This window comes from Amblyraja radiata, chromosome 5 (assembly GCF_010909765.2).
Source record: "Amblyraja radiata isolate CabotCenter1 chromosome 5, sAmbRad1.1.pri, whole genome shotgun sequence".
Taxonomy (NCBI): Eukaryota; Metazoa; Chordata; class Chondrichthyes; order Rajiformes; family Rajidae; genus Amblyraja; species Amblyraja radiata.
This window is the reverse complement of record NC_045960.1, coordinates 93,963,414-93,987,112: the sequence shown is the minus strand read 5'-3', so window position 1 is coordinate 93,987,112 and position 23,699 is coordinate 93,963,414. Positions and strand designations below refer to the sequence as shown.

The window sequence follows — 23,699 nt, the reverse complement described above, 5'->3', positions numbered from 1 at the left end:
TTTCCTTTGCATTACAGGAAGTCGCTGGGTTGCATTGGGATTCCATTGCGGGAGAACTTTCTGTGAGATTTCTCCCCAAGTCAGAAACATCTGTTTTTTATATTTATCCCATATCATATCACCCAGTGTATATTTGCTACAATTCTTACATTTCGTTGAACGTTCAACATAACAATACCCATAATTAAACTAATGTAATATGTACTGCATCAAATCATCAATGAATATCACAAAACATGTTATTATCATTACTACTTTAAAATAATTACTATTAATATTACTTTAAAATGTATACTTTAAAAATGTATGGGGGAATGTATATAAAGTCACATTCCGTGTCAGGCCATCACAAACCCAGGGAGCCCCTATATCTGAAAACTGCTAGGTATTCCAGCTTACCTGTGAGCCCTGAACGTGTATATGGGTTCTACGTCCAGTGATGTACTCCTGTGGAAATAAATAAATAATGATTGTTATTTTGTCACATGACATAGCAGAAGCCTAAATGAAATACTTTCATAGTTAGAGCAAAATTTTAACCAAATATATACAAATCCAATTAATGTTCTCTTACCAGAAATCTGAAATTTTTGCCTTTCCTCTATATGAGACTACACAATGACTAGCTATACAGGTTTCGATTTATTATTGTCGCATGTACTGAGATATAGTGAAAGGCTTTGTTTTGCATGTTATCCAAACATATCAGATATACCATATATAGATACAATCAGTTCAAATTCAAGTACAATAGACCGAGCAAAGGAGAATATAGTGCAGAATACAGTTCTCAGCATTGTAGCACATTAGTTCCTTAGACAAGTCCAATGTCCCCAATGGGCTAGAGGTGAATCCTGAGGTGATAAGTGATGAAACAGTACCCTAGCTTGTGGAAGGACCATTCAGAAGTCTCATAATGGAGGGGAAGCAGTTCCAGAGTGTGACAGTGCGCGCTTTCAAGCTTCTTTAGTTTCTGCCGGATAGGAGCAGGGAGATGAAGGAGGTAAATTGGTTTGGGATTATGTTGGCTGCTTTTCCAAGGCAGAGTGATGTGTAGATGAAGTCATCCATCCTTCTGTTGCTCTAAAGCCTGTTCACTGGTGCTTAGCTTGGGTTCTACTGGGACACTATTAGAGTACAAACATTAACAAGAGCACTGGAAGGAGGTAGATTAAAATGATGGATTTTAACATCAATGCAGCATTTGATTGGTGAGGGTATCAAGGGGACTTAGTAAAAGTAAGATGAAGATTGGTTTGAGGGGTGGTAACACTCCATTGGTTAGAATCACACCAAATCCAAAGATGTTTGAAGGCCAACAATTTCAGCAACATGACATTCATGCCTGAATTTATCAGGGCAGTGTCCTTATCCCAACCATTCTTCAGTTCTTTCATCAATGAACCCTCCATCTTAACCTGCAACTAGGAACGTTTACTGATGATCCACAATATACCATTCCCATTAGCTACTCCTCAGAAAATGATGCAGTCCATAACCTGCACACAACATAATTTGGGCAAGTCAGACTTGGGCAAAGTGGCATGTAATCTTTCTGCCACATAAATACAATACACAATACACAATACAATTTATTTGTCACTTGAACCTCATAGAGGCTCAAATGAAATGTTGTTTCTGCAGTCATACACACATGAAATGACATGTCATACACACATGAAATGACACCCAATGCAATGACCATCTGTAATGGGAGCCCACATTACAATTACAGATTGATTCAGTCGATAACTCAATTGATTCTTCAACTAGATTTGCTTCTCCATATTATTGCAATAAGCAAGTTTGGTATTCAGACTGTGCATGCCCAGGTCAAAGATTACTATGCATAACAGCCATGGAAAGCAGTGAAGTATTGGACCTTCATTTCTTCTGTTTTTTCCAGCTTTGATTCTTCGAGGTAAGAAAATACTGCTTTCAAACTATGAAATTGTTGTATTTATTGCTCTTTGTTAAAAGCTAAGTTTATTTTGTCGTTTTTATTGCTTTATGCTTTGGTGAGTGAGCGAGATCGTGCTCGTCCGTGGTCGGTGTCGGGCCCAGGTCTGTTGAGTTGGTGCTGGGCCATCCCCATGCCCCCCCCCCCCCCCCCCCGGGTGTCCTGTCCCTGTCCCGGTACGGCCGCAGGTGTGGGGCTGGGCTTGCAGCCGGTGCGTGGAGGAGGCTGAGTTGATGCAGCACTTTGTGTGTATGGCTGGTGCTTGGCTTTTGCCGGCGCCTGGGGGGGGGTGGCCGCTGGCGGTCCCCGGCCCTTCGGGGAGCGGGGTTGGGCTGGAGTTGCCGCTTCTTCTCCGCGTTGGCTGTAGGCCTGGGGCTGCTGGTGTCGACGGTCCAGGGCTATCAGTTGGCCCGGCGGAAGTTGAGCTGGGGTTTGCTGAAGATTTCCATTGCCTTTCACTATTCTGCTAATTTCAAGGCAATGGAATTTTTCAGCCAACCCCAGCTCAACTCCCACCGAGCCAACCGACAGTCCTGGACCGACGACACCAGCGGCCCCAGGCCCACAGCCAGCGCGGAGAAGAAGCGCCGACTCCAGCCCAACCATGCTCCCCGAAGGGCCGGGGACTGCCAGCGGCCAGCCCCCCCCCCCCCCGCCCGGCACTGGCGAAAGCCGAGCACCAGCCATACACACAAAGCACTGCAGCAACTTAGCCCCCTCCCCGCGCAGGCTGCAAGCCCAGCCCGACACCTGCGGCCGCCCTCGGACAGGGACGGGACACCCGGGAGGGGACGGGGACGGCCCAGCAGCAATTCAACAGATCCGGGCCCGACACCGACCACAGACGAGCGTGACCTCGCTCACTCACCAAAGCATTAAGCAATAAAAATGACAAAATAATCCTAGCTTTTAACAAAGGAACAATAAATACAACTATTTCTAGGTATGTTGCAAAGCGTACCTGAAGCGTCGCTGAAAACCTGTCCCAGCCCGTGTGCGCGATTTTGGCGCCGTTTAGAGGGGGGCGGGTTTAAAACGCGATTTTCCCTAGGCTGTTCAAATCGAGGATGTTCAGCCTAGTTAATTATTAACGAAAAATCGCTGGAAGATTCCGTCGCTTTAGCTATTATTAGTTTTAAGGGCTTTATCAAATTGTTATAGTAGTTTAAAAATTAACCTCTAAACCCCCGACCGCCGGCAACCGGCCGGATCTCATACAGGGTACAACAGAAGGTAGGCTGTTTATTTTTACATTAAAAAGGGCTTCTTAAGATCCCTTTATACAAAGTTTTATGTTGCGAGTAGCTCATTTTGGGCCCAATATATCCCGCAGTATTTTTCTGGGCATTTGAGGGCACAAATCTACCGCAATGTGAACGTTCTAAACCAGTGCGTTCACAGGATCCCACTAGAAAGCTGATTTAAATGGACTTTAATTTACAGCAATTAAACACTAAATTCCTTCCATTTGGCCTATAAATTAATGTAAATGAGATTTAAAAATCATGTTTTATTGTGAATTATTTGTGAATATTATTTGGACACTTAGGCTATTTAAAAATGTTAATCATTTATTAAGAAATGGATAGATGTTTAGATCTAGTAATTGAAGTTTGAAATTAGCTACAATTGGGTAACTAACTAATTATATGCTTTAATTTCAGGTCATCCAAGTAAGATTATTTTATATTTGTTTCAGAATGCTTCAATCTATGATAACTGAAAATTTCATTCAGTTCTCTTAATTTTTAAGAAAGTTATGTGCTTTTGACTGTCCACGATCACAGCTTTTTTGTTATGTCCATTGAAAATCAATAGGGAACAAGATGCTAATTTCCGAGTATGAAAATGGCCATAACTTTTAAATACTTGAGATATGAAAGTGAATTGGGTGTCAAATTAAACTTATTTTTATGCTTTATCTGATGGGATAAATTGCAGACTTGATTTTTAAAATCTCAAAATTTTGTAAAATTGCTACTATTTCATCGTTTGAAAGCAGTATTTTCTTACCTAGAAGAATCAAAGCTGGACAAAACGGAAGAAATGAAGGTCCACTGCTTTCCAGGACTGTTTATGCCCAGGGCATGCAGTTGGAATACCGAACTCACTTATTACTTCAATTTTCAACCCGTTTCCCCCTCTAACCGATTTATTTTAAAAATCACAATCACGCCACTGACCAGCACATTCCACAAACAAAAGATACAATACAATAGTCTGAAAGTGACTTACATCATTTTTATAGCAAATTAATGAAATGAATGAGTTCTGTTGTGATTAAAGTGCATGTTCTAAATGATTTAAATTTATTGTGCAGGAGCAGCGTTATAAGTGAATAAAATATTCTTTGTTTATGAATTGACACCAAAAGCCTTACAAATCAAGGGTGTATTGGTGTGTTTCATCATTCTTACTTTTTTGCTGGAGTAGTCTTTTGTAAATTCCATAACTTCACCGTGTGATCTTCTGAGGCAGTTACCAGAACAGGTTCAACCGGGTGAAACGCAAGGCCTCTTATCCCATCAAAATGACTCCGTAACGTGAATTTAGGATTCCAAGTCTTTCTTAATGCATCTTTATTGTTTGCGATCTGTAATGAAAGTCCAAATAAACTTCAGAATGTAATTATCAAGAGTAACACATAGATCAATTATGGATTTCTGCCCTGGTTTAACCAAACTTTTGAATCATATAGTGCAACACTGAATTTGGCCAACTGAGCCAGTGCCAAGTCTATGGAAAAGTTATTTGATTTGTTCCATTAACATTCCACATAGAGTCGTCGAGTGATACAGTGTGGAAACAAGCCTTTCTGCCCAACTTGCCCACACCGGCCAACAATGTCCCAGCTACACTTGTTCCACTTGCCTGCGCTTGGTCCATATCCCCTCCAAACCTGTCCTATCCATGTACCTGTCTAACTGTTTCTTAAACGATGGGATAGTCCCAGTCTCAACTACCGCCTCTGACAACTTGTTCCAAACACCCACCACCCTTTGTGTGAAAAAGTTACTCCTCAGATTCCTATTCAATCTTTCCCCCTTCACCTTGAACCTATGTCCTCTGGTCCTCGATTTCCCTATTATGGGAAAGAGACTCTGTGCATCTACCCGATCTATTCCTCTCATGATTTTGTACACCTCTATAAGATCCCACCTCAACCTCCTGCGCCCCAGCCTATTCAACCTCTCCCTATAGCTCACACCCTCTAGTCCTAGCCACATGTTCGTAAATCCTTTTGGACCCCTTTCAATCTTGACAATATCTTTCCTATAACATGGTGCCCAGAACTGAACACAATATTCTAAATGCAGTCGCACCAATGTATACCATTTTTAAGTATTTATCCAATTTCCTTTTGCAAGTTCTGATAAACCTCTTAAACCGTCTATCTAACTCTCAGTATTTATCAACATTATCAATGATTTTGTACACCTCTATAAGATCCCACAACATGATTTTGTACACCTCTATAAGATCCCACCTCAACCTCCTGCGCCCCAGCCTATTCAACCTCTCCCTATAGCTCACACCCTCTAGTCCTAGCCACATGTTCGTAAATCCTTTTGGACCCCTTTCAATCTTGACAATATCTTTCCTATAACATGGTGCCCAGAACTGAACACAATATTCTAAATGCAGTCGCACCAATGTATACCATTTTTAAGTATTTATCCAATTTCCTTTTGCAAGTTCTGATAAACCTCTTAAACCGTCTATCTAACTCTCAGTATTTATCAACATTATCAACTCTGAAAACATAAATGATGAGGCTATAAGAACACACCAGAAATTGCGTGTTCTGCTCGTGATTTACCCTACCCAGAGCCCCCCTCCCCCCATCCCCTCACTCCTCCTGTGCTGTTAACATGGAAAAAGGAGGCATTCTGGTTGCTCCTAATGCTATTGTGCGATTCATGAAGAATTTACATCTAACTTACATCATAATTTAACGGGTCTGCTTCATTAGCAACTGTAAGGCCGGCCAACTCCCCAAGACCCAATGCGTTCTCCAGTGCTTCGTCTGTACCCATGATAAAGGATTTTCCCGATCCTGGCGGAAAGGTCAATGCTTCAACTACCAGAATTAAACAAAAAAAATTGTTAATTCAATATAAATTTGAGAATACTACTAAGGCACAGAATACATTGTCATTTTAAACTAAAACTATTTACATTGACCAGCATTTAAGACTTTGAAAAGATATACATTTTTCCTATAACCTACCTTCTTCTGTCCTGCCGGTTTCATGCTCAGTTAGTCGTGTGCTAATTGGTCTGGGAGGAGAATTTACTGAAGACTGCAGTGGAGGAAGTTCATCTACATCTCTTAAAGTAGCCAACATGTCTTGTAACTTTGATCTGTTCGGCCCTGTTAAGAAGTAAAGCAAAGCTTAAAAGTAACATTGGATCTTTCATCCTATCACCCTATGAAAAGTGATGGAATTGCATAATTTCAGGTCTGCCTAGTCTTAAAATATTGACTTGATTATATTCTTAAGCATTGGATTAGCAAAATGGACAAGTAATGGGGGGACTATGTATAAACACAACTGTAATTTCTACATGGTGAAACCAAAATGTACAAAAATGGCCTTTAATAAAATCTGGCAATGCGCACTTTAACCACGTGTGATTATTTCTATCACAAATCTCAAATTGTGGAGTACAGAGGCAAAAAAATAAATGACGGGTCTTTGTCCCAAACATTATGGAGGGCACTGTATTCTAATCCTGAGTAAGCATATAAAACTATTGCAAGGTATTAAAATGTACCCTATTTTGGAGTACACTTGGAAACAACAAATTTGCTCTCATACTAACCAATGTTTATAATGCAATTGTGCATTTGTTGTATATCTTTACAGCTTTCAAGTTGTTTAGCCTAACACTCTTTGATGATGCTCATTTGCAAGTGATACCATGCACTTGTCTCTTCTCTGGAATAGGTTCACAGTGACGGATTAGGTGTAGTGGACCATCATTTCTTAGATGGAATCTGTAGTCCATAATTTTGATCACCGCAATAACTTAATTTATTTTGCTACTCACAAGATTAATTTTATACATGAAAATAAAACTTCCTTCCATCAACCAGTCAGACAACAGAATTAGGCACCAGCCATGTTAATGTTTTTTTCATTTGTAGAGAGTTATAAAAGTTTAGTTGTTTATCAGCACACAAAACTAAAATCTATGACATTAAGTCATGGAAAATAAATGCAGGTTGCAGAAAAATATAACAGCAGGCAAATGACAAAAGGAATTAAATATAGTTTTAAGCAACAAGTTCCCACAAAAATGTTAAAACAAGGCAATGGTGAAAGAGATGATCAAGAATAGCTCAGACGAAGCAGATGGTTTTAAAGGAACTGGATACTTTTGTATCCAGAGTATCTGATACATTTGTTGGAAAAGTGTGGTAAAAGAGAGTTTGAGCCAAAGGTATACCATATTTCATACGCACTTACTCTTCACCCCCTTTTTCCCCTTTCGCTCCTTTTTGTACTGCTCCTTGAGTTTTGTTATTAGTCCCTGGTCCACGTCCCAGCTCTCTGGTGTGGGACACACATCTTCCTTGTCTAAACACAGCATAGTGAAACAAATCAGAGAATGCCTAATGGAACAATCCATCTCTTACACCATTAGAAGGAAGTTCCAAAATGGTCTATTAAAGAAACATCACAGCAAGTCCATAATTAGAGCTAAACGATTATATGGTTCCACAAAAATTATCTCAGCAGGGATTATCTTAATTATCAAAATACAATTAATCATAATCGACATTAGAGTTTTGTTATATTTGAGTCTTCTTGAATATATCATCACGTTGGCTATTTTAGGGAAAGGGGAGCCAATCCATTAATGGGCCATGGGATTTAATACAGTAAAATACTCACACACACTCACATTTCTGGCAGTAGTTACAGATTTTTTTGCAAGCTTTATTAGAAAATATCCATGCAAAGCACCCCAAATACTTTATTGGCAATAATGGCCATCCTGAGCATCATCTTGTCATGGCTATGTTAACCCTTCGCTATAGCATCATAAGTTTTTACCATTTTATAGAGTTAATTTTACTATATTAGTTACTTGTGCATGGTAGTGGTTTGATAGAACCTAAGCACGCTTTCAAAATTCAGCTAACCAGAATCCAAAATGATTTTCAATATAACATTAATCATTTGTTCCACAGGTAATCCCTGGATTACACAACTCTCGTTGTCCTAACATCACACGTTTAGTGGATATTTAGTAGTAATCCTTTGTACATAGTAAATTTGCAAACTTTCCTCCACAGCTATTACTCCTGCACGGTTCCTCACAAAGAATGCACTGGTTTAGTATAGTTCCAATTGCACAGTTCACTCCCAGAATGTGTTCAATTTACACAGGAGATACATAAACAGGTGCCATTTTTTAATGATTTTTGCCACATATCACATACTTAAAAGGTTTTAATGATGGTATGCCATTTTACCACTGACTGACACTGTCAACACTGGGTTCCACCATTCAACTTCAATTATCATCTCTATATATGGTGGTGGAACAAGCAATTAGTCAATGCAAAACTCGTAATGTTTATTTCAAATACCCTGGTAGCCTTATCTCATTCTAGCTTTGCAACCTCAGCCAGTCCCATAGATCATTTTGAGACTCCCTATGTCCCCCATCCAGTTTTCTATGCATTCTGCTGCTAAATCGGTCAATTTTGAACAAACTCTTAGTTGCAACCATAAAGTGACATTTTTCTGTCACAACGTTCTATTGACTCACTTCATCTTCAATGCTTTCATCTTCATTTTAACACTATTCTAGGCCTCATCATTTCCTACTCCTTCCCTCAACTATCTTCAGTGGCATGTTCCTCATAGATCCAGATTCCTTTTAATGTACTTTCCTCCAATTTACCTTGAGCTAGTGTTGAACTTTCATCAGCAACCCTCTCAAAATCTGAAATGAAATCCCATTGAGAAATTAATTAAACAGTTCAGATAGATAATTAAAATAAAACACTCATCTAGAAGTTGCTTGCATTGAATGCCTTGCATACTACACCACTTCTTAAATTCAGGTCAGCTGACACCAAAGGAATAATTTCAGAAGCAAAGTACCCAAAACACCCATTAAGTGATCAGATTTATTGGGAAATATTTTTTTAGGCTATGATAAATCATTACCTCCAGTAATTTATTTATAAACCTTCTTAAAAGGTCTAAAGAGATCATCAGTTTCTAGTCCTATCCATGCTTTATACCCTTAGAGACTACAGTGCCTAAAAAACAAACCTGTACATTTGTCAATAGTACACAGATACTTCTGGTCAGTGTTTTATTTGGTTATCACCAAATATCTGACAAGCTATGTTTTGCAAAATACAAAATAAAAATAAACTCATCAGTACTATAATCAATTCAACAATGAGGAAATACATTTCGGTAAGTACAGAATGTTTCTAAATTTTCCTGACTCGTAGGTAATGACGATGCTGTAAGAAGTTAAATAAGAGGTCATATCCAGTCAATGACCACTCTGGCAGCCACAGTAATTCAGCTGAATTTCTGGTCGAAGATAACCCGGCTACTACTCCATCCTGTACATGCATTTTGGAAAATCGGACCATGAGGCACTTTCCCCATTTACAAGTAGAAGAGAGCAGGTTTGGTAAAGTCATACAGTTCTGTTCTGAGGAAATAGATGATCTCCTCTGTGAATGCCTTGAGTTGGTGGACTGGTCCATATTCAAGGACACAACAGCCAACCTAAATGAGAATGTCACCGCCATCACAGACTTCATCAGTAAGTGTGGTGAAGAATGCATGCCACAGAAGTCAAGTGTATCTAACCAGAAACCATGGATGAACATGTTAGACCCACTCCCTAATGAAATCATGAGGCCTTCAAGTCGGGTGACTCTGACCTGTACAGTAAATCAAGGTGCAACCTTCACAAAGCCATGAGAGGTACCAAGAGACAATTCCAGACTGAGCTAGAGTTCCAAACAAACCAAACTGAGATCTGTCGATTGTGGCACGACCCATGCTATAATGGGCTACAAAGCTAAGTTGGGCAGAATGCTGGCAACAACGCGTCCCTCCCTGACAAGCTCAATGCATTCCATGTTCGTATTGAACAGAAAGTCTGCAGAATGCAACACTCACCCCAACAGCCATGTGTATATCTGTACCCAGGGCTACTGTTGTAGACTTCAGATCAGCCTTTCTGAGAGCGAACCCGTGAAAAGCAACCAACCCAGGTGGATTCCCCGGCCATGGTTAATCCTCCCAGACCTCATATCTGTTCAAGCTTCACAACACAGCTTGGTTCCTAGACTGGATTTTCTTCCAAATACTTACAAATTAACTAAATTATATTCAAACATTTTACAATGGCCTTCAAAGCTAGCTACATAAGAGTATAATGTACTCTTTCCATTAATTCTCTTCCACTGTACCGAATTATCTACATCTTTAGTTAGAACTGATATAAATATGCAATACAACAATTTCAACATACTAATAACGCACCTTCCAGATATCATTACCAATTGTTTTGATTGTTTGCCTTTCAAATGGTAAATTAGCGGTATAATAAACTGACATACTCTCACATACTACCAGTAACTTTAGCCTGATGCCTTTTTTGAAGTACTGAGAAACTCGAACCATTGTTATTTTCTTTCATTTTCAAACAGGGAGCCCAATGTTACAACAGGCAAATCAGAGAATGTCATTAATAAATATGATGCGCAAGAATGACAATTATTTTTTATTGATCATTTATTTTTGTAAAGCAAAGAACATGTCCTCCAGCTCACCATGAACTAAGGAATTTTATAAACCAGAAAGATAAAAGAGAGGAGCTAACAATTGTCATTAGCAGCCCAACTTTTATTTCAGGTAGGCACATTTCTGTAAATGCTTAAGTATATTTTACATCCCAATTTTTATGAAGCATCTAACCTGAAGATATCCATTTTTAATGTAAACCTTTTTTAATCATTTTTAATACATAACAAATATTTAAAGCGAACAAGTTGATAGTTTGAATTCAACAAGATATCAAAAGGTTTTACCCCATTCTGTTCCATCGCCTGCACTCCTGGACTCCCCTGCTTCTTCCCCATCTTCAGTAGTTCCTAAGAAGTCAAACTCTCTCAGTGCTTCCACAGTGTCCATATCTTCTATTGCATTAGAAGGTGCAACTTTATCAAACTGCCAAAGGAAGAGTCATTTAATCAGCAAGTGACAATCAAGCTCTTTGGAATTTAGTAGCACACTATAAAATAGAGTGATGTCATTCAAGAATCTTTCACTGTTAAAATCAGACTTTATATACCTTTGTTTGATTTGCAGCTGTCATCATATGTTATAGCGTACTTTCATAATAAGGGTATGTTCAGTTCATATTCTGATATTACTTAATTTATAGACATTATGTTATTGATGTACAACGTTGAGCCTCTGCACTGAGCCTATAAGGTTGTGATATTTATTACTGTTGGAATAGGTTTTGTGAGTCAATTGCTGTTTAGTACAATTCCAGATGCCCACCATCAGAGGGTGCTGCATCGTAGCATCAGCTGCAGCAAAGTCCATATACTGGAAAACGCAAAGTGATTATTTTAAAATTTGTGAATAGTTCTGCTTCCTTTCCTTTCTCATCCTGATTTCCATTCTAACTTTCTCCCTTCTCCATGCTAATTCTGCTTATTTTTATTACTATAATTTGGTCTGATTTATTGGAATCCCAACCCACTGCTTGTTGTTAATACATTTCCCGTACAAATGTATTTGTAAAAACAAGAAATATGAAACAAAAATAACTTGATAGAAAATTAATCTAAGTGTAATAAAAGCATGGCACCAATCAGAGTTATTTTTGGCAAGATTGCTTTTGGAAGTGATTGTCATCTTCGTTTCAGACAACTCAAGTGTGGGATTATAGAAACATAGAAATTAGGTGCAGGAGTAGGCCATTCGGCCCTTCGAGCCTGCACCGCCATTCAATATGATCATGGCTGATCATCCAACTCAGTATCCCGTACCTGCCTTCTCTCCATACCCTCTGATCCCCCTAGCCACAAGGGCCACATCTATCTCCCTCTTAAATATAGCCAATGAACTGGCCTCGACTACCCTCTGTGGCAGAGAGTATTGGTGGGGAGGTCTGATTTGACTGCTTTGTAAATTCTCCATGTTTTAAGTTGATTCTCACTCTAGTGCTTAACTAATTTAATAATAGATTTTAAGCAAAAAAGCTTTTGAATTGAAGATGGCATTAAGTAAATAGAACATGTTGGGACTGACCTAGAAGCCAACACTAGAATGCATCTGGGTTTAAATTTTTTTTTTTAAATTCCAGGTTAAGACCACAGTGTGGCAAGAGAGTGGAAGTCTCTGTACTATACAGAACTTGCACGAAGAGGAATTGTCCAGTCTAAGTTCAAATAAACCTCATTATCAATACATACATAACTAAAACTTTCATCTTGTTATCTTCCAGTTTGCATTGTTTTCACATCTCTGCAAAAACGGTGCGCGATAGCGCTACGATTTTTCGCCACCTTACTCATCATTGTCCTGTGCTGCAAATGCACCACGCTTTGTTCCGATCGGTGGTATATTTTAAAAGTTATTAATGTTTAAAAACGTCTGCTGTCAGTCACCGGCTGCGGCCTGCCTCCCTGCCGGCATGGCCCGCCCACCTTCCTGCCGGCGTGACCCGCCTGCCTGCCGGTGCGGCCCGTCTCTCTGCCGGCGCCCACCTGCCTGTTGGCGCAGCCCGCCTGCCTGCCTGCTGTTGTGGCGTTTCTGCCGGGGGATCCCGAGGCCTGGGCGCTGAGCCTGGCTCTGAGGGCACCGACGACTGATGCTCCGCCAGGGCACGCAAGAAGGGAGAGGAGCGTCAACCTTGAGATCCTGGGGAGGTGAGGAGGGAGTGTGGGGGGGATTGAGGGAGAGGAGGCGGTAGGGAGGGAGAGGGAGGGGGGAGTGGGGGAGGAGGGGGTAGGGAGGAGAGGGGGTAGGGAGGGGAGAGGAGTTATGGAGGGAGGGAGGGAGTGACTGGGGGTAGTGGAAAGGAGAGGTGAGGGAGGGATTGGGGGAGGGTAGGAGGAGAGGGGAAAGAAAAGGGAGGAGGTGAGGAGGGAGAGTGGGGGAGGAGGGGGAAGAGGGAGAGGAGGGGGGAGTGGGGGAAGTAGGGAGTGGGGAATAGAGGGAGAGGAGGGCAGTGGGGGAGGTGAGGTGAGGAGGGGACAGTGGGGGGTTACAGGGAGGTGAGGAGTGGAATAGGTGGTGGATAGAGGGATAGGAGGGGGTAGGGAGGAGAGAGGATTTATGGAGGGAGGGAGTTATTGAGGGTAGGGGAAAGGAGAGGGAGGGAGAGGTGAGAGAGGAATTGGAGGAGGGGAGGAGGAGAGGGGAAATGAGGGAGGGTGAAGAGGAGGGGGATGGAGTGCTGGGGGATATGGGGAAATGAGCTGCGCCTGCGCAGTTGGGTGCTACGGTGAGTGGTGGAATATTGCGTTGGGGGAACGCATTGCGTTGTGGGACCAGGCCTCCCGTGTGACAGGGACCCCATGGGTCCCACTTAGTCTAGTATTTGATATAGTTGCTGAAACCGAGAAGCAGTTACCTTGCATCCTTCAGAAATAATCACAATGATGGGAGACTAACAAGACAAAGTTTGGGAAATTAATTTGCTGGAAAGAAAGAACCACCTAAGGAGATCTGAAACGATATTCAAGATGTTCAGATATTCACGATGCAGACAAGGACACAACCAAAGATCCAGAATGGGAAGATCACAAGCAGCACTATGGAGCTGGTGTGGTGTGAGGGGATTAGAGTGAGGTGGAGGAAGTGAGATGAAACGTGGCAAACATGGTAAATGTTATTGAAGTGGCCTGAAGAAGGGGCTTGATACAAAACGTTTTCCAGGTCCACTGAGTTACTCCAGCACTTTGTCTTTGTATTTATTTAAGCGACCTTGTGGTTCTTCCGGGGAGTGTCATCAAGAATCCCAATAAAATGACATATTGGAGCAAGCAAGAAAGATTATAGTAAACAAAAGCTAATGAGCAAGATAAAAACGTTCAAAGTAAACTTGAAGTAAATTTGAAGGAATGTACAATAGATATGGCACTTGACAGAGGGAAAGGGATGTAATTAGATGGTTAATTTATTGTTATTCAGAAGATTGCATAAACTAAAAACAATCAGGTCACTTACAACTGCTTCAATGGTTTGAAACTAATCCTTTGAAACAGTTACTTCAAACCCAGTTTAATTTGGATTTCATTGCTAATTGGAAGGGCCTGTTCCTGGGCCGTAGTGTTCCATTATAAAACATTTTCAAAAACGACTATATTTTGTGGATTTTTACACAAATTGGGAATATGTTTTACACAATCAAAAGGATCATCATTGAGAATCCATGGAAGAAAAACATGGAATTAATTTGACACATTTTTCATTAATATACTGATATGAAATGTTAACTTATTTACTCGTGTCCAAATATTTAACCTACCGAGGTATCAATAATGGTTTGCTCTTTTCCATCAGACTCATCATCGTCATCTTCATCGCTAAATACCGCTGCAGCATTTTCAAGAAATTTAAACGTTTCCAGCACATCTGCTGAATCGGTCAGAAGAGGTTTAACTTTCTCTCCGGAATTTCTTTGGGGGGGGGGGGAAATCACATAATCTGTTTAGTTCGTAGATAACTTGCAGCAAATGTGAGATCACAAAATATCACATTGTTCCTATGTTGACTGATAAAAGGCAAATGTTTCTTTCTATGATTCATTCCTCTCAAGCCTCTTACATCATTTCCTAATTCCTTTGGATTTGCTCTACAACAGACCATTAAGGAATATGTGAAAGATTTCTGGGGGCATGTCTTTCATATATCTTTAAGAGTGAAACAAATACAATATATTTTCTATGTATGTTTCCCATCTCAAACCTACAGATGTAAAACAGTATGTTATCCAGGATTTACAGAACTGATAAAAAATGTAGGGATTACAGAAAAAAACAGCTGGAATAGTTATTTTGTTGCCAATATATGCTAAAGATATTCTCCTAATTATAGAGCTCAGCAAGATGCCGTTCTACTCACATTGGCTCCTTGCAAGATAATCTTTTTACATATCATTTTGTTCCAGTTATTATGACAGCACAATAATCTCCTCACACGATAAAAACTGTCATCTTAAACATTTGACAATCTGTATTCCCTACATCATATATGAAATTAAAAAAACAGAAAAAATCCAACCCACACACTAAATTTACGCAATACATTTTTAGACGATTCTTAATTTTTCATGAACTCACATCTTAGCCTACCAGGTAAGATGTTTTTTGTAATGTCTTATCACATCAACAACTTTTAAGATAAATATTAATTAAGAGTAGCAATAAGGTAAAAATCCAATGAATGTTCAAATTAGAATATAGAACACACAGCAGTATGGCACAAGAACAGGCCTTACAGGCCACAATGTCTGTGCCGAACATGACACCAACTCTTATCTGTTTGCACATTATCCACATCCCTCCATACCCATACGGCTAACCGAAAGTCTCTTAAATGCCACTAAAATATTTGCCTCGAACAGCATGGAAAAATAACCGAGTCTTTACTTCAGTCTTTACTGCCACCCCAAAGAAAATGAAAGCTTTTTGTTTGAGACTTGAACATTTTTCAATCATATTAATGCTAGAATTTTCATTTTTTTAATCACAATCACATAACAGCAAATATGCAACATCAAAAAGAAATAATTCAAAGTTTAAGCACAAGGTTTAAGAATGTAAGTTTCTGGCCTCGAGCCAAATGAAAACAAATAAATACATAAAATGTTGGAACTACCGTAATGGAATGGCCAAATAAATGGTTGGGCCAGCATGTAAGTCAAATTAATTCAGAGTAAATCAATGCCGTATATAGTGATATTATATGTTTGCAGTAGGGGTGAAAGCCTGCCTGTTTGTCTCTAATGAATTTTGAAAAAATCCAGAATATTACACAAATAAAATTGAAGAAGTGACCCAACATACTATTAGCACTATTTTAAGAAATCTAGTACAAGAGATTGAAGAGGAAGTACATCAAATCTAGATTTAAATTTAGATCTAAAATAGATGCACTTTGGCAGTATAAGGCACTTACCCAATCATGTCCGTCCTTTTCAATAGCGTTTCACCACCATTTATAACAGACTCCAAACTCTTGTTTTCTGATAATTTGTCTGGATCATCACCAGTGAGGCCAAGTAGTGCCCGTGCTCGCCTTGACTTCACATCTATTATGGTATCTGTGTAACCCACCTCCTGCAAGTATCTGACAAAACACAGTGGATTGCAGCATTTTTTTAAAACATGAGAATCTTATGAAGCTTCTTCACAATTTACCCAGCAAATTAGCTAGATACAAATGATGCACTATTTTGAAAATATGAGGAAAATATACCAGCAAGAAATACTCTACAACATTCTGCTTTACTGCTGCGAGTACTAGCAAAAAAAAAGTCATTCGTACCAGCTGCAGATTGAAAGTGATGAGTCTCTTTCAGTACCAGCCTCTATAATCACAGGAAAATGAAAGCTCCCAGTACTGGGCTATTGTTAACAATTCAACATTCATTACATTGTCGATACCAAAAAAACTCAGCGGTTTCCTTGTTTGGATCTAGTTGGAGGGGGAACTTCCAACAATATTTATTCATAGCAATACAGTTGAAGAGTCATCTGAATATCAAATTAAAAATCCATGATGAAATAAGCGAAATTGACTATGCTAATTAACAAAGGACAGCCAATCCTTCAAAAAATATTTTACATTATAATTCTGCACAGAATAATGATATCTAAAGTTACAATTTAAAGGTTACTTTTCAACTTGTTATATAGTTTTTCAAATTTAAACACAAAATTGAATGAAAAGCTTGTTTTTACAGTTAAGGCACCAAGAGTTGAGATATTAAAAACAAAATATTTTTGAATTAGAAGAGTAATTGCAAATACTCACTGACGAAGCAGCTGTCTCCCTTGCTTCCATGTTAATTGATTATTTTGTGTGGTCTGTATTTCATTTTCATTCCCTTCATCTAGAAAGGTATGAGTCAGATTGAATTCCTCATTAACAAACATACTAATATTAAGAACAATGCTGTAGGAAGAGTGGTATGTCCAGAAGTTGTGCTTCCCAATTAAACACTTACATAGGGTAAAGTAGTAATCTGGTCCTTGGCTTCCAATTGACATACATACAGCTAGAGATGGCGGTGGCATTCAGGTCTCTTCCAGAATCAGCTGTCTGGGTGATTGTTTCAATTTCAGAACAAATTTACTGATCAGCTCTGTACTAAAAGCGGAACAGAAGGCTTTTTTCCAAGCCATGCTCTTGGAGTTAATCACAGTCTGTTTAACTGTTTTAGTACTGCATTACTGATTAATATTCTTTTAGACATGATGTTAATCAGAGTTTTCTGATTTTGGTGAGTGTAAAATATGTCATTAGCACTATTTGAAGAACAGTCCACCTTGTCCTGCTAAACATCCATTTCTCAACCAACATCACATATGGATGATTCCTCAACCAACATTCAGTCTAAAAAAGGGTTCCAAACCGAAATGTCACCTGTTCCTTTTCTCCAGAGATGCTGCCTGAGCCACTAAGTTGCACCAGCACTTTGTGTCTTCCTTCACATAATGGATAAGCTAGTTGCTTGCTGTTTGAGAGACTACACTAAACAAATAGGCTTTCCTAATTGCTTAAATAACAGTATCTGCTCTTCATAAATGCTTCATTCATTGTGAAATTGATTTAAGATATGCTGAGAATTAAAACAATGACAAATGCAAATGCTCTTTTTACTTTGTACTGCTCAGTTGAAATAGGGCAAGACTACCTCTGAAGATACACTTCACCTGCAACTCCAAATTCTTGAGAAATTACTGCTCAACTGCAATTCCTGTATTAGTGAGGCAGACCCCACAGAGAAAGGTACTGTCTCACTGCTGTACAAAATCGTATGCCTTTCAACAAGTAATATTCCATTCATTAGCTTAAATCTAGTTCTTATCATTAATTTACCATGATAAATGTTTTGAAGTTTTAAACTCAATTTTTTTTAATCAATTACATTTGTACCTTTATATTCATTGCCTTTTTGTACTAATATTAGAAAATTGCTGCGAGATCACAGAGGAAATAAATCTTTCAAATTTAGGCTCATTAGCCAAGGTGATATTCCATTGGCCACAAGGGCCACCTTTAGCCAAGGTGGCCCTTGTGGCTAAAGGGATCAGGGGGTTTGGAGAGAGGGCAGGTACAGGATACTGAGTTGGATGATCAGCCATGATCATATTGAATGGCGGTGCAGGCTCAAAGGGCCGAATGGCCTACTCCTGCACCTATTTTCTGTGATGTTAGGAAAAGAAAAACACTTTGGTCTCCTTGTGGTAACACACTGCATACTCTCACATTGGACAGATAACTGAACATGATAAGACACCATGCTGGAATAGCTCAGCAAGCAGGTCAAGCAGCATCTCTGGATATCATGGATATGCAACGTTTTGGGTCGGAATCTTTCTTCAGATTGTAGTAGGGGGTGGGAAAATGTTGGAAGAGGTGCGTGGACAAAGCCTGGCAAGTGATACATGGGGGGGGGGTGACAGGCAGATGGATGGACAAAGGCCAGAGAACAGAAGACAAAAGGCTGTGAGATAAGGAGAGAAGATGTGTGAAATATGAGGTCAGAGGAAGTCGAATTTACACATTTAAACAGCAGTAATGCCATTCTTATATGAGGGTGTAGAACAACATTAGCTGATTTGGAGTTGGGTTTTTCTTGTTTGTGTGATGTGAACATTACTAGCAAGATTTGCATTATTATGCATCTCCAATTACAATCTTAGGCCATTTCAGAGAGCTATTAAGAGCCAACCACAATGATGATCGGAGTCTCATGTAGACCAGACTGGGTAAAGACAGATTTCTTTCCTCGCAGGACATTACGAAATCAGATGGATTTTCATGCTAACCAGGTGGTCCGGATGAAATGATGCTTCCACAAGCTTACCAGGAATCAGTTTGAAATAGCCAAATGTCATTTCCATACAACAACAGAACAATTTTTAACCCTAATTTACCCCAATTGTTTCCTCAATATTAATTGGATTCAAATCGACTGAGGTGAATAATTCCTTAAACAATTGTGACATCTTAATCTTCTGGATCAGCCTAATATGAGGGATGTTATCAAATGCCTTACTAAAATACATTCAAGAAGTTAATAATGAACCTTTAACTCTATGAATAAAAACTTTGGGACATAAAATGCTCTTCCAGAATTAACAGAACCAGTTACAATTTCTTCTGCCCTTATGACATCTGGGGTAGAGACTTAAAGCGCTTTCTCACGGGGCGACTTGACGCAAGATGTAACCAGAGTGAAGTGGTCGTGGTCTAGCACGATATAACGGGGGGTAGATAAAGAGTTCCCACGGGTACTCGGCATTTCTGTTATTTGTGCGAGTGACTTGTCCGTCTCCCGAGCTTTCCTGTTAAATCTTGAATGAACATTGTTAATACGGATATCGCACTGGCCACTACGTGCATATAATGTTGCAATCTTCAACCACAAGTGTACGTCAAACTTGCTTGAATTTTCTCCCGAGTCACCAAGTTACACGAGTACCTGCCATTAGCTCCACGGTGGTCCACGAATGCCGTACGGTTATCGCACGGGGTTCCCACGATGTTCAACTCTGGTTAACTTGCGTCAAGTCGCCCCGTGAGAAAGCGCTATTAGAGCTATACAGCACCTTTTGGCCCACATCTTTCAACCTGAATTACAAATTCATTTCTTACCTGTACTCTAAGCTCAGTAACTTGACATTTTAGATGTCGCTGCCAAAACTAACATGACAGTGCCTGCAAATATGTTGGCTATTCTTGTATGGAATGCTACCTTCAGCAAGCATATCTTACCAGAATCATAATTTGGAGGCTTCATATCTCCTTGATTCAACTCTGTGCCGTATTTCAATTTATGGTGTTTAGCTCTGAAAGGAAAATGGAGAAAAAGGTTTATCGGAGAGCTAAGGCACCCATAGGCGATATTTCACTGCAGAATAACAGATTAAGTAGAATTAGAATAACGCTCAAATTCTTTGGCATACACCAACATTCAACTATTAATTGAACAAAGAAAACAAGTGCATATTTTGTTCATATGGTTCAAAAAAGGTGGAAGAAAACGTTTTTCCAGAAAACTGGAAAATTTTGCATTTTCAGGGAAAAACAAAACAGGAAACTGTAGAATGTTATAAATGAATTCCATACTGCAATTACATGATATTTAAGCAAGGTAAAGCATTACACATCCAATAATTCTAAAGAACATCCTTATTGACATTTTGAAACCTGTACCAGATGGGAAACTTTGAAGAAAATAGGAAGAATGATAAGCAAGCTTGCGGTGACATGAAAACTGGTGGGATTGTGAATAGCGAAGAGCATGGTCTAAGACTACAGCCAGATACAGATCAGTTGGGTTAAACTTTGTCAGATAGGATTTAAACCTGACAAGTGCAAGATGATGCATTTTGTGAAGTCAAACAGGGATAGTACATATACAGTAAGCAGTATGGCTTCAACAACTGTTAACGAACAAACAATCCGAGGAATCCAAGTCTACAGTTCCTTAAAAGTGGCAACATAGGTGGCTAGAATGATTAAGAAGCCATAAGACATGTTTGCATTCATAGGTCAGAGCATAGTTTACAATAGTTGGGATGTTATGTTGCTACTTTACAAAACACTGGTTAGGCGACACATGGAGTATTGTGTGTAGTTCTGGTCACCATGATGCAGGAAAAATGTGATTGTGCTGGAGAGTACAGAGGAGGTTCGCCATGATGTTGCCTGGATTGGATGACTACTTTTGGGGGAAGATTAGGTAGGCTGTGTTTGTTTTCCCCAGAGTGAAGGAATCCGAGGGGTGACCTGACAGAAACATGCGAGAGATACAGTACATTCAGAAAGTATTCAGACCCCTTCACTTTTTCCATATTTTGTTACGTTACAGCCTTATTTTAAAATTGATTTAATTCTTTTTTTATCATCAATCTACACACAATACCCCAGAATGAAGAAGCGAAAACAGGTGTTTAGAAATCTTTGCAAAGTAATTAAAAAGAAAAAACTGAAATATCACATTTACATAAGTATTCAGACCCTTTGCTATGACACTCAAAATTGAGCTTAGATTCATCCTGTTTCCATTGATTATCCTGGAGATATTTCTACAACTTGATTGGAGTCCACCAGTGGTAAATTAAATTGACTGGACATGATTTGGAAAGGTACACACCTATATATATAAGGTCCCTCAGTTGACAGTGGGAAAATGGGATTTGTAGAGATTGACAAAAAGGTTGGCATAGACATGGTGGGCCATTCTTTATTGTACAATCTATGACTTTAAAAAAAAATGTTATAGCATTGCCTACACAATGCTTTACTAAGTAATTTCAATATTTTCTTACTGTTCTTTGCCCTGTCCAGCGATTAACGATAAATTGGAAGACATTTTACCAACTACATATTTTTAAGGGTTGCTTAGGAATGGTGGCTGTTGTTTTTGACAATGAACGTGTGAAATGATTTGTGTATATGCATTTATATTGGTCACTTGGTTCATATTTAGTTGACATTAGTAAATTATTGAACACTCATTTCTACATATTACACTGCATATTTGTCTAATCTACAAAAGGTAAAATTGTACCATGCCAATCCATGACTGTCAATCAGTGTGCAGTCCCCCCTCTCACTAACACGAGTCATCTAATGCTGCACTATGTATAAAATTCATTTCCAAGTCCATTCTTGTTTTAGGTGTTTGGCAATTCCATATATAATCATATCATATCATTGTATTGCCCATATTTTGTTTTCAAAGAATTATAAGACTGGTTCAATATGACCTTCCCTTTTAAAATTCAGAAAACCAAATGAAAAAAAACTTCAATATTTAATATATACTAGACCAAGTGGGACCCGTTGGGTCCCGTCCGCTCAACGCGTGGTTGCTGGGGGGGGGGGGGGGGGGGGCAGCCTGCGGCATCACACACACCCACACTAACCACCCCCCACACGCACGCACACACACTAACCACCCCCCTTGATATTATATTAATGTTATTCATTCGCTCCTTTTAACCCATCCCCGCCCTATCCACACACGCATAGCCCCCAACTCACAGGCATGTCTAGAGAGGGAGCGGGAATGGGGGGTAGAGAGAGAGGGGGCAGAGAGAGAGGGGGCAGAGACAGAGAGAGAGGGGACAGAGACAGAGAGAGTGAGGGGCAGAGACAGCGAGAGTGAGGGGCAGAGACAGAGCGAGGGGCAGGGAGAGAGGGGCAGAGATAGAGAGGGACAGAGACAAGACAGGGGCAGAGACAGAGAGAGGGGCAGAGAGGAGGGGGAGAGAGAGAGGGGGGAGAGAGAGAGGGGGAGAGGGGGGGGAAGAGGAGGGTGGAGAGAGAAGGGGGAGAGAAGGGAAAGAGGGGGGGAGAGAGGGGGGAGAGATAGAGAGGGGATAGAGAGAGGAGAGAGAGGGGGGAGAGAGGGGGGAGAGAGAGCGGGGGAGAGAGAGAGAGGGGGAGAGAGAGAGAGAGGGGGGGGAGAGAGAGGGGGGGGAGAGAGAGGGGGGAGAGAGAGGGGGGGTAGAAAGAGGGGGGGAGAGAGGGGGGGAGAGAGAGGGGGGGGAGAAGGAGGAGAGAGAGGGGAGAGAGAGAGGGGGGGAGAGAGAGAGAGAGAGGGGGGGGGAGAGAGAGGGGTGAGGAGGAGGGGGGAGAAGGACCCAAGCCGAGATGGACCCGAGCTGAGATGGACCCGAGAGCATGTTCTTCACTCGCAGCGCGTGGAACAGATCCATTGTGACGTCATCAGCGAAAGACACCATTTTTTAATACAGTTATTTCAGATTTGTGGACAATTTCATTAATAACTCAAGAAATAAAGCCATGAATTTTTCAGATAAGGCGATTTTATCTCTATAAATCTCTACCGGAATATGTAAAAAAATTACCGTGAGCGCGTCGTTTTTTCGAGAAGATGTGATTATACACACACATCCAAGATCAGAGTTTTATAATTATAGAGATGTATATATTTGCATTTGCTCATTACAAATAATTTGCTTCTTTCTATTTTTGAAAAAAAATCTAGTATCTTTGTCATCACATACATTAAGTGAATTGGTCTTAGATTACTGCATTATTCCTATCTGTTTGAAAATTTGTTGAAACCCATTATCTGTTATTCAATCCAGCCAAGTTATTTTCATATATAGAAAACAGAACGCTGTGAATGAATTCCATTCTGCAATAACAAAATATCCAAGCTTTTTAGCAGATATACAAGCACGTCTGATCTCCCTCAAAGATTTTCTAATCAGCTGCATTGCATCAGCACTTGCCTCAGTTCATTGACACTTGCCTCCATGATTTTTGCAAGAAATTTGCTAATTCATCTGATACAGCATCCTCTCTACAAGAGAATTATGACATCTGTCAACTGGCAAGAAATAAGGTCTCTTCAACCAACCGGAAGAATTGAAGAATCCTCTCTGAGACATGCAATATCTAAAACATGAAGCTAGTTATATCTGGATATATCTGGACTTTCAGAAGGCTTT

General features: G+C 39.9%; 1 protein-coding gene across 3 annotated transcripts in view; it reads right to left on the bottom strand.

Moving 5' to 3' along the window:
* The window catches only part of strn (striatin), an 85,288-nt gene that overhangs the window by 11,176 nt on the left and 50,413 nt on the right, over nucleotides 1-23,699 (bottom strand). The window contains exons 3-13 of one of the 3 annotated variants that reach the window (XM_033021807.1): nucleotides 19,984-20,057; nucleotides 17,014-17,092; nucleotides 16,156-16,326; nucleotides 14,504-14,654; nucleotides 11,046-11,184; nucleotides 8,882-8,923; nucleotides 7,435-7,545; nucleotides 6,192-6,335; nucleotides 5,905-6,041; nucleotides 4,378-4,553; nucleotides 400-447 (exon numbers count right to left, since the gene is read on the bottom strand). In XM_033021807.1, the coding sequence (XP_032877698.1) occupies nucleotides 400-447; nucleotides 4,378-4,553; nucleotides 5,905-6,041; nucleotides 6,192-6,335; nucleotides 7,435-7,545; nucleotides 8,882-8,923; nucleotides 11,046-11,184; nucleotides 14,504-14,654; nucleotides 16,156-16,326; nucleotides 17,014-17,092; nucleotides 19,984-20,057 (1,272 nt within the window). The remainder of the gene's footprint in view (nucleotides 1-399; nucleotides 448-4,377; nucleotides 4,554-5,904; nucleotides 6,042-6,191; nucleotides 6,336-7,434; nucleotides 7,546-8,881; nucleotides 8,924-11,045; nucleotides 11,185-14,503; nucleotides 14,655-16,155; nucleotides 16,327-17,013; nucleotides 17,093-19,983; nucleotides 20,058-23,699) is intronic. The other 2 variants (XM_033021808.1, XM_033021809.1) reach the window with 2 other exon arrangements.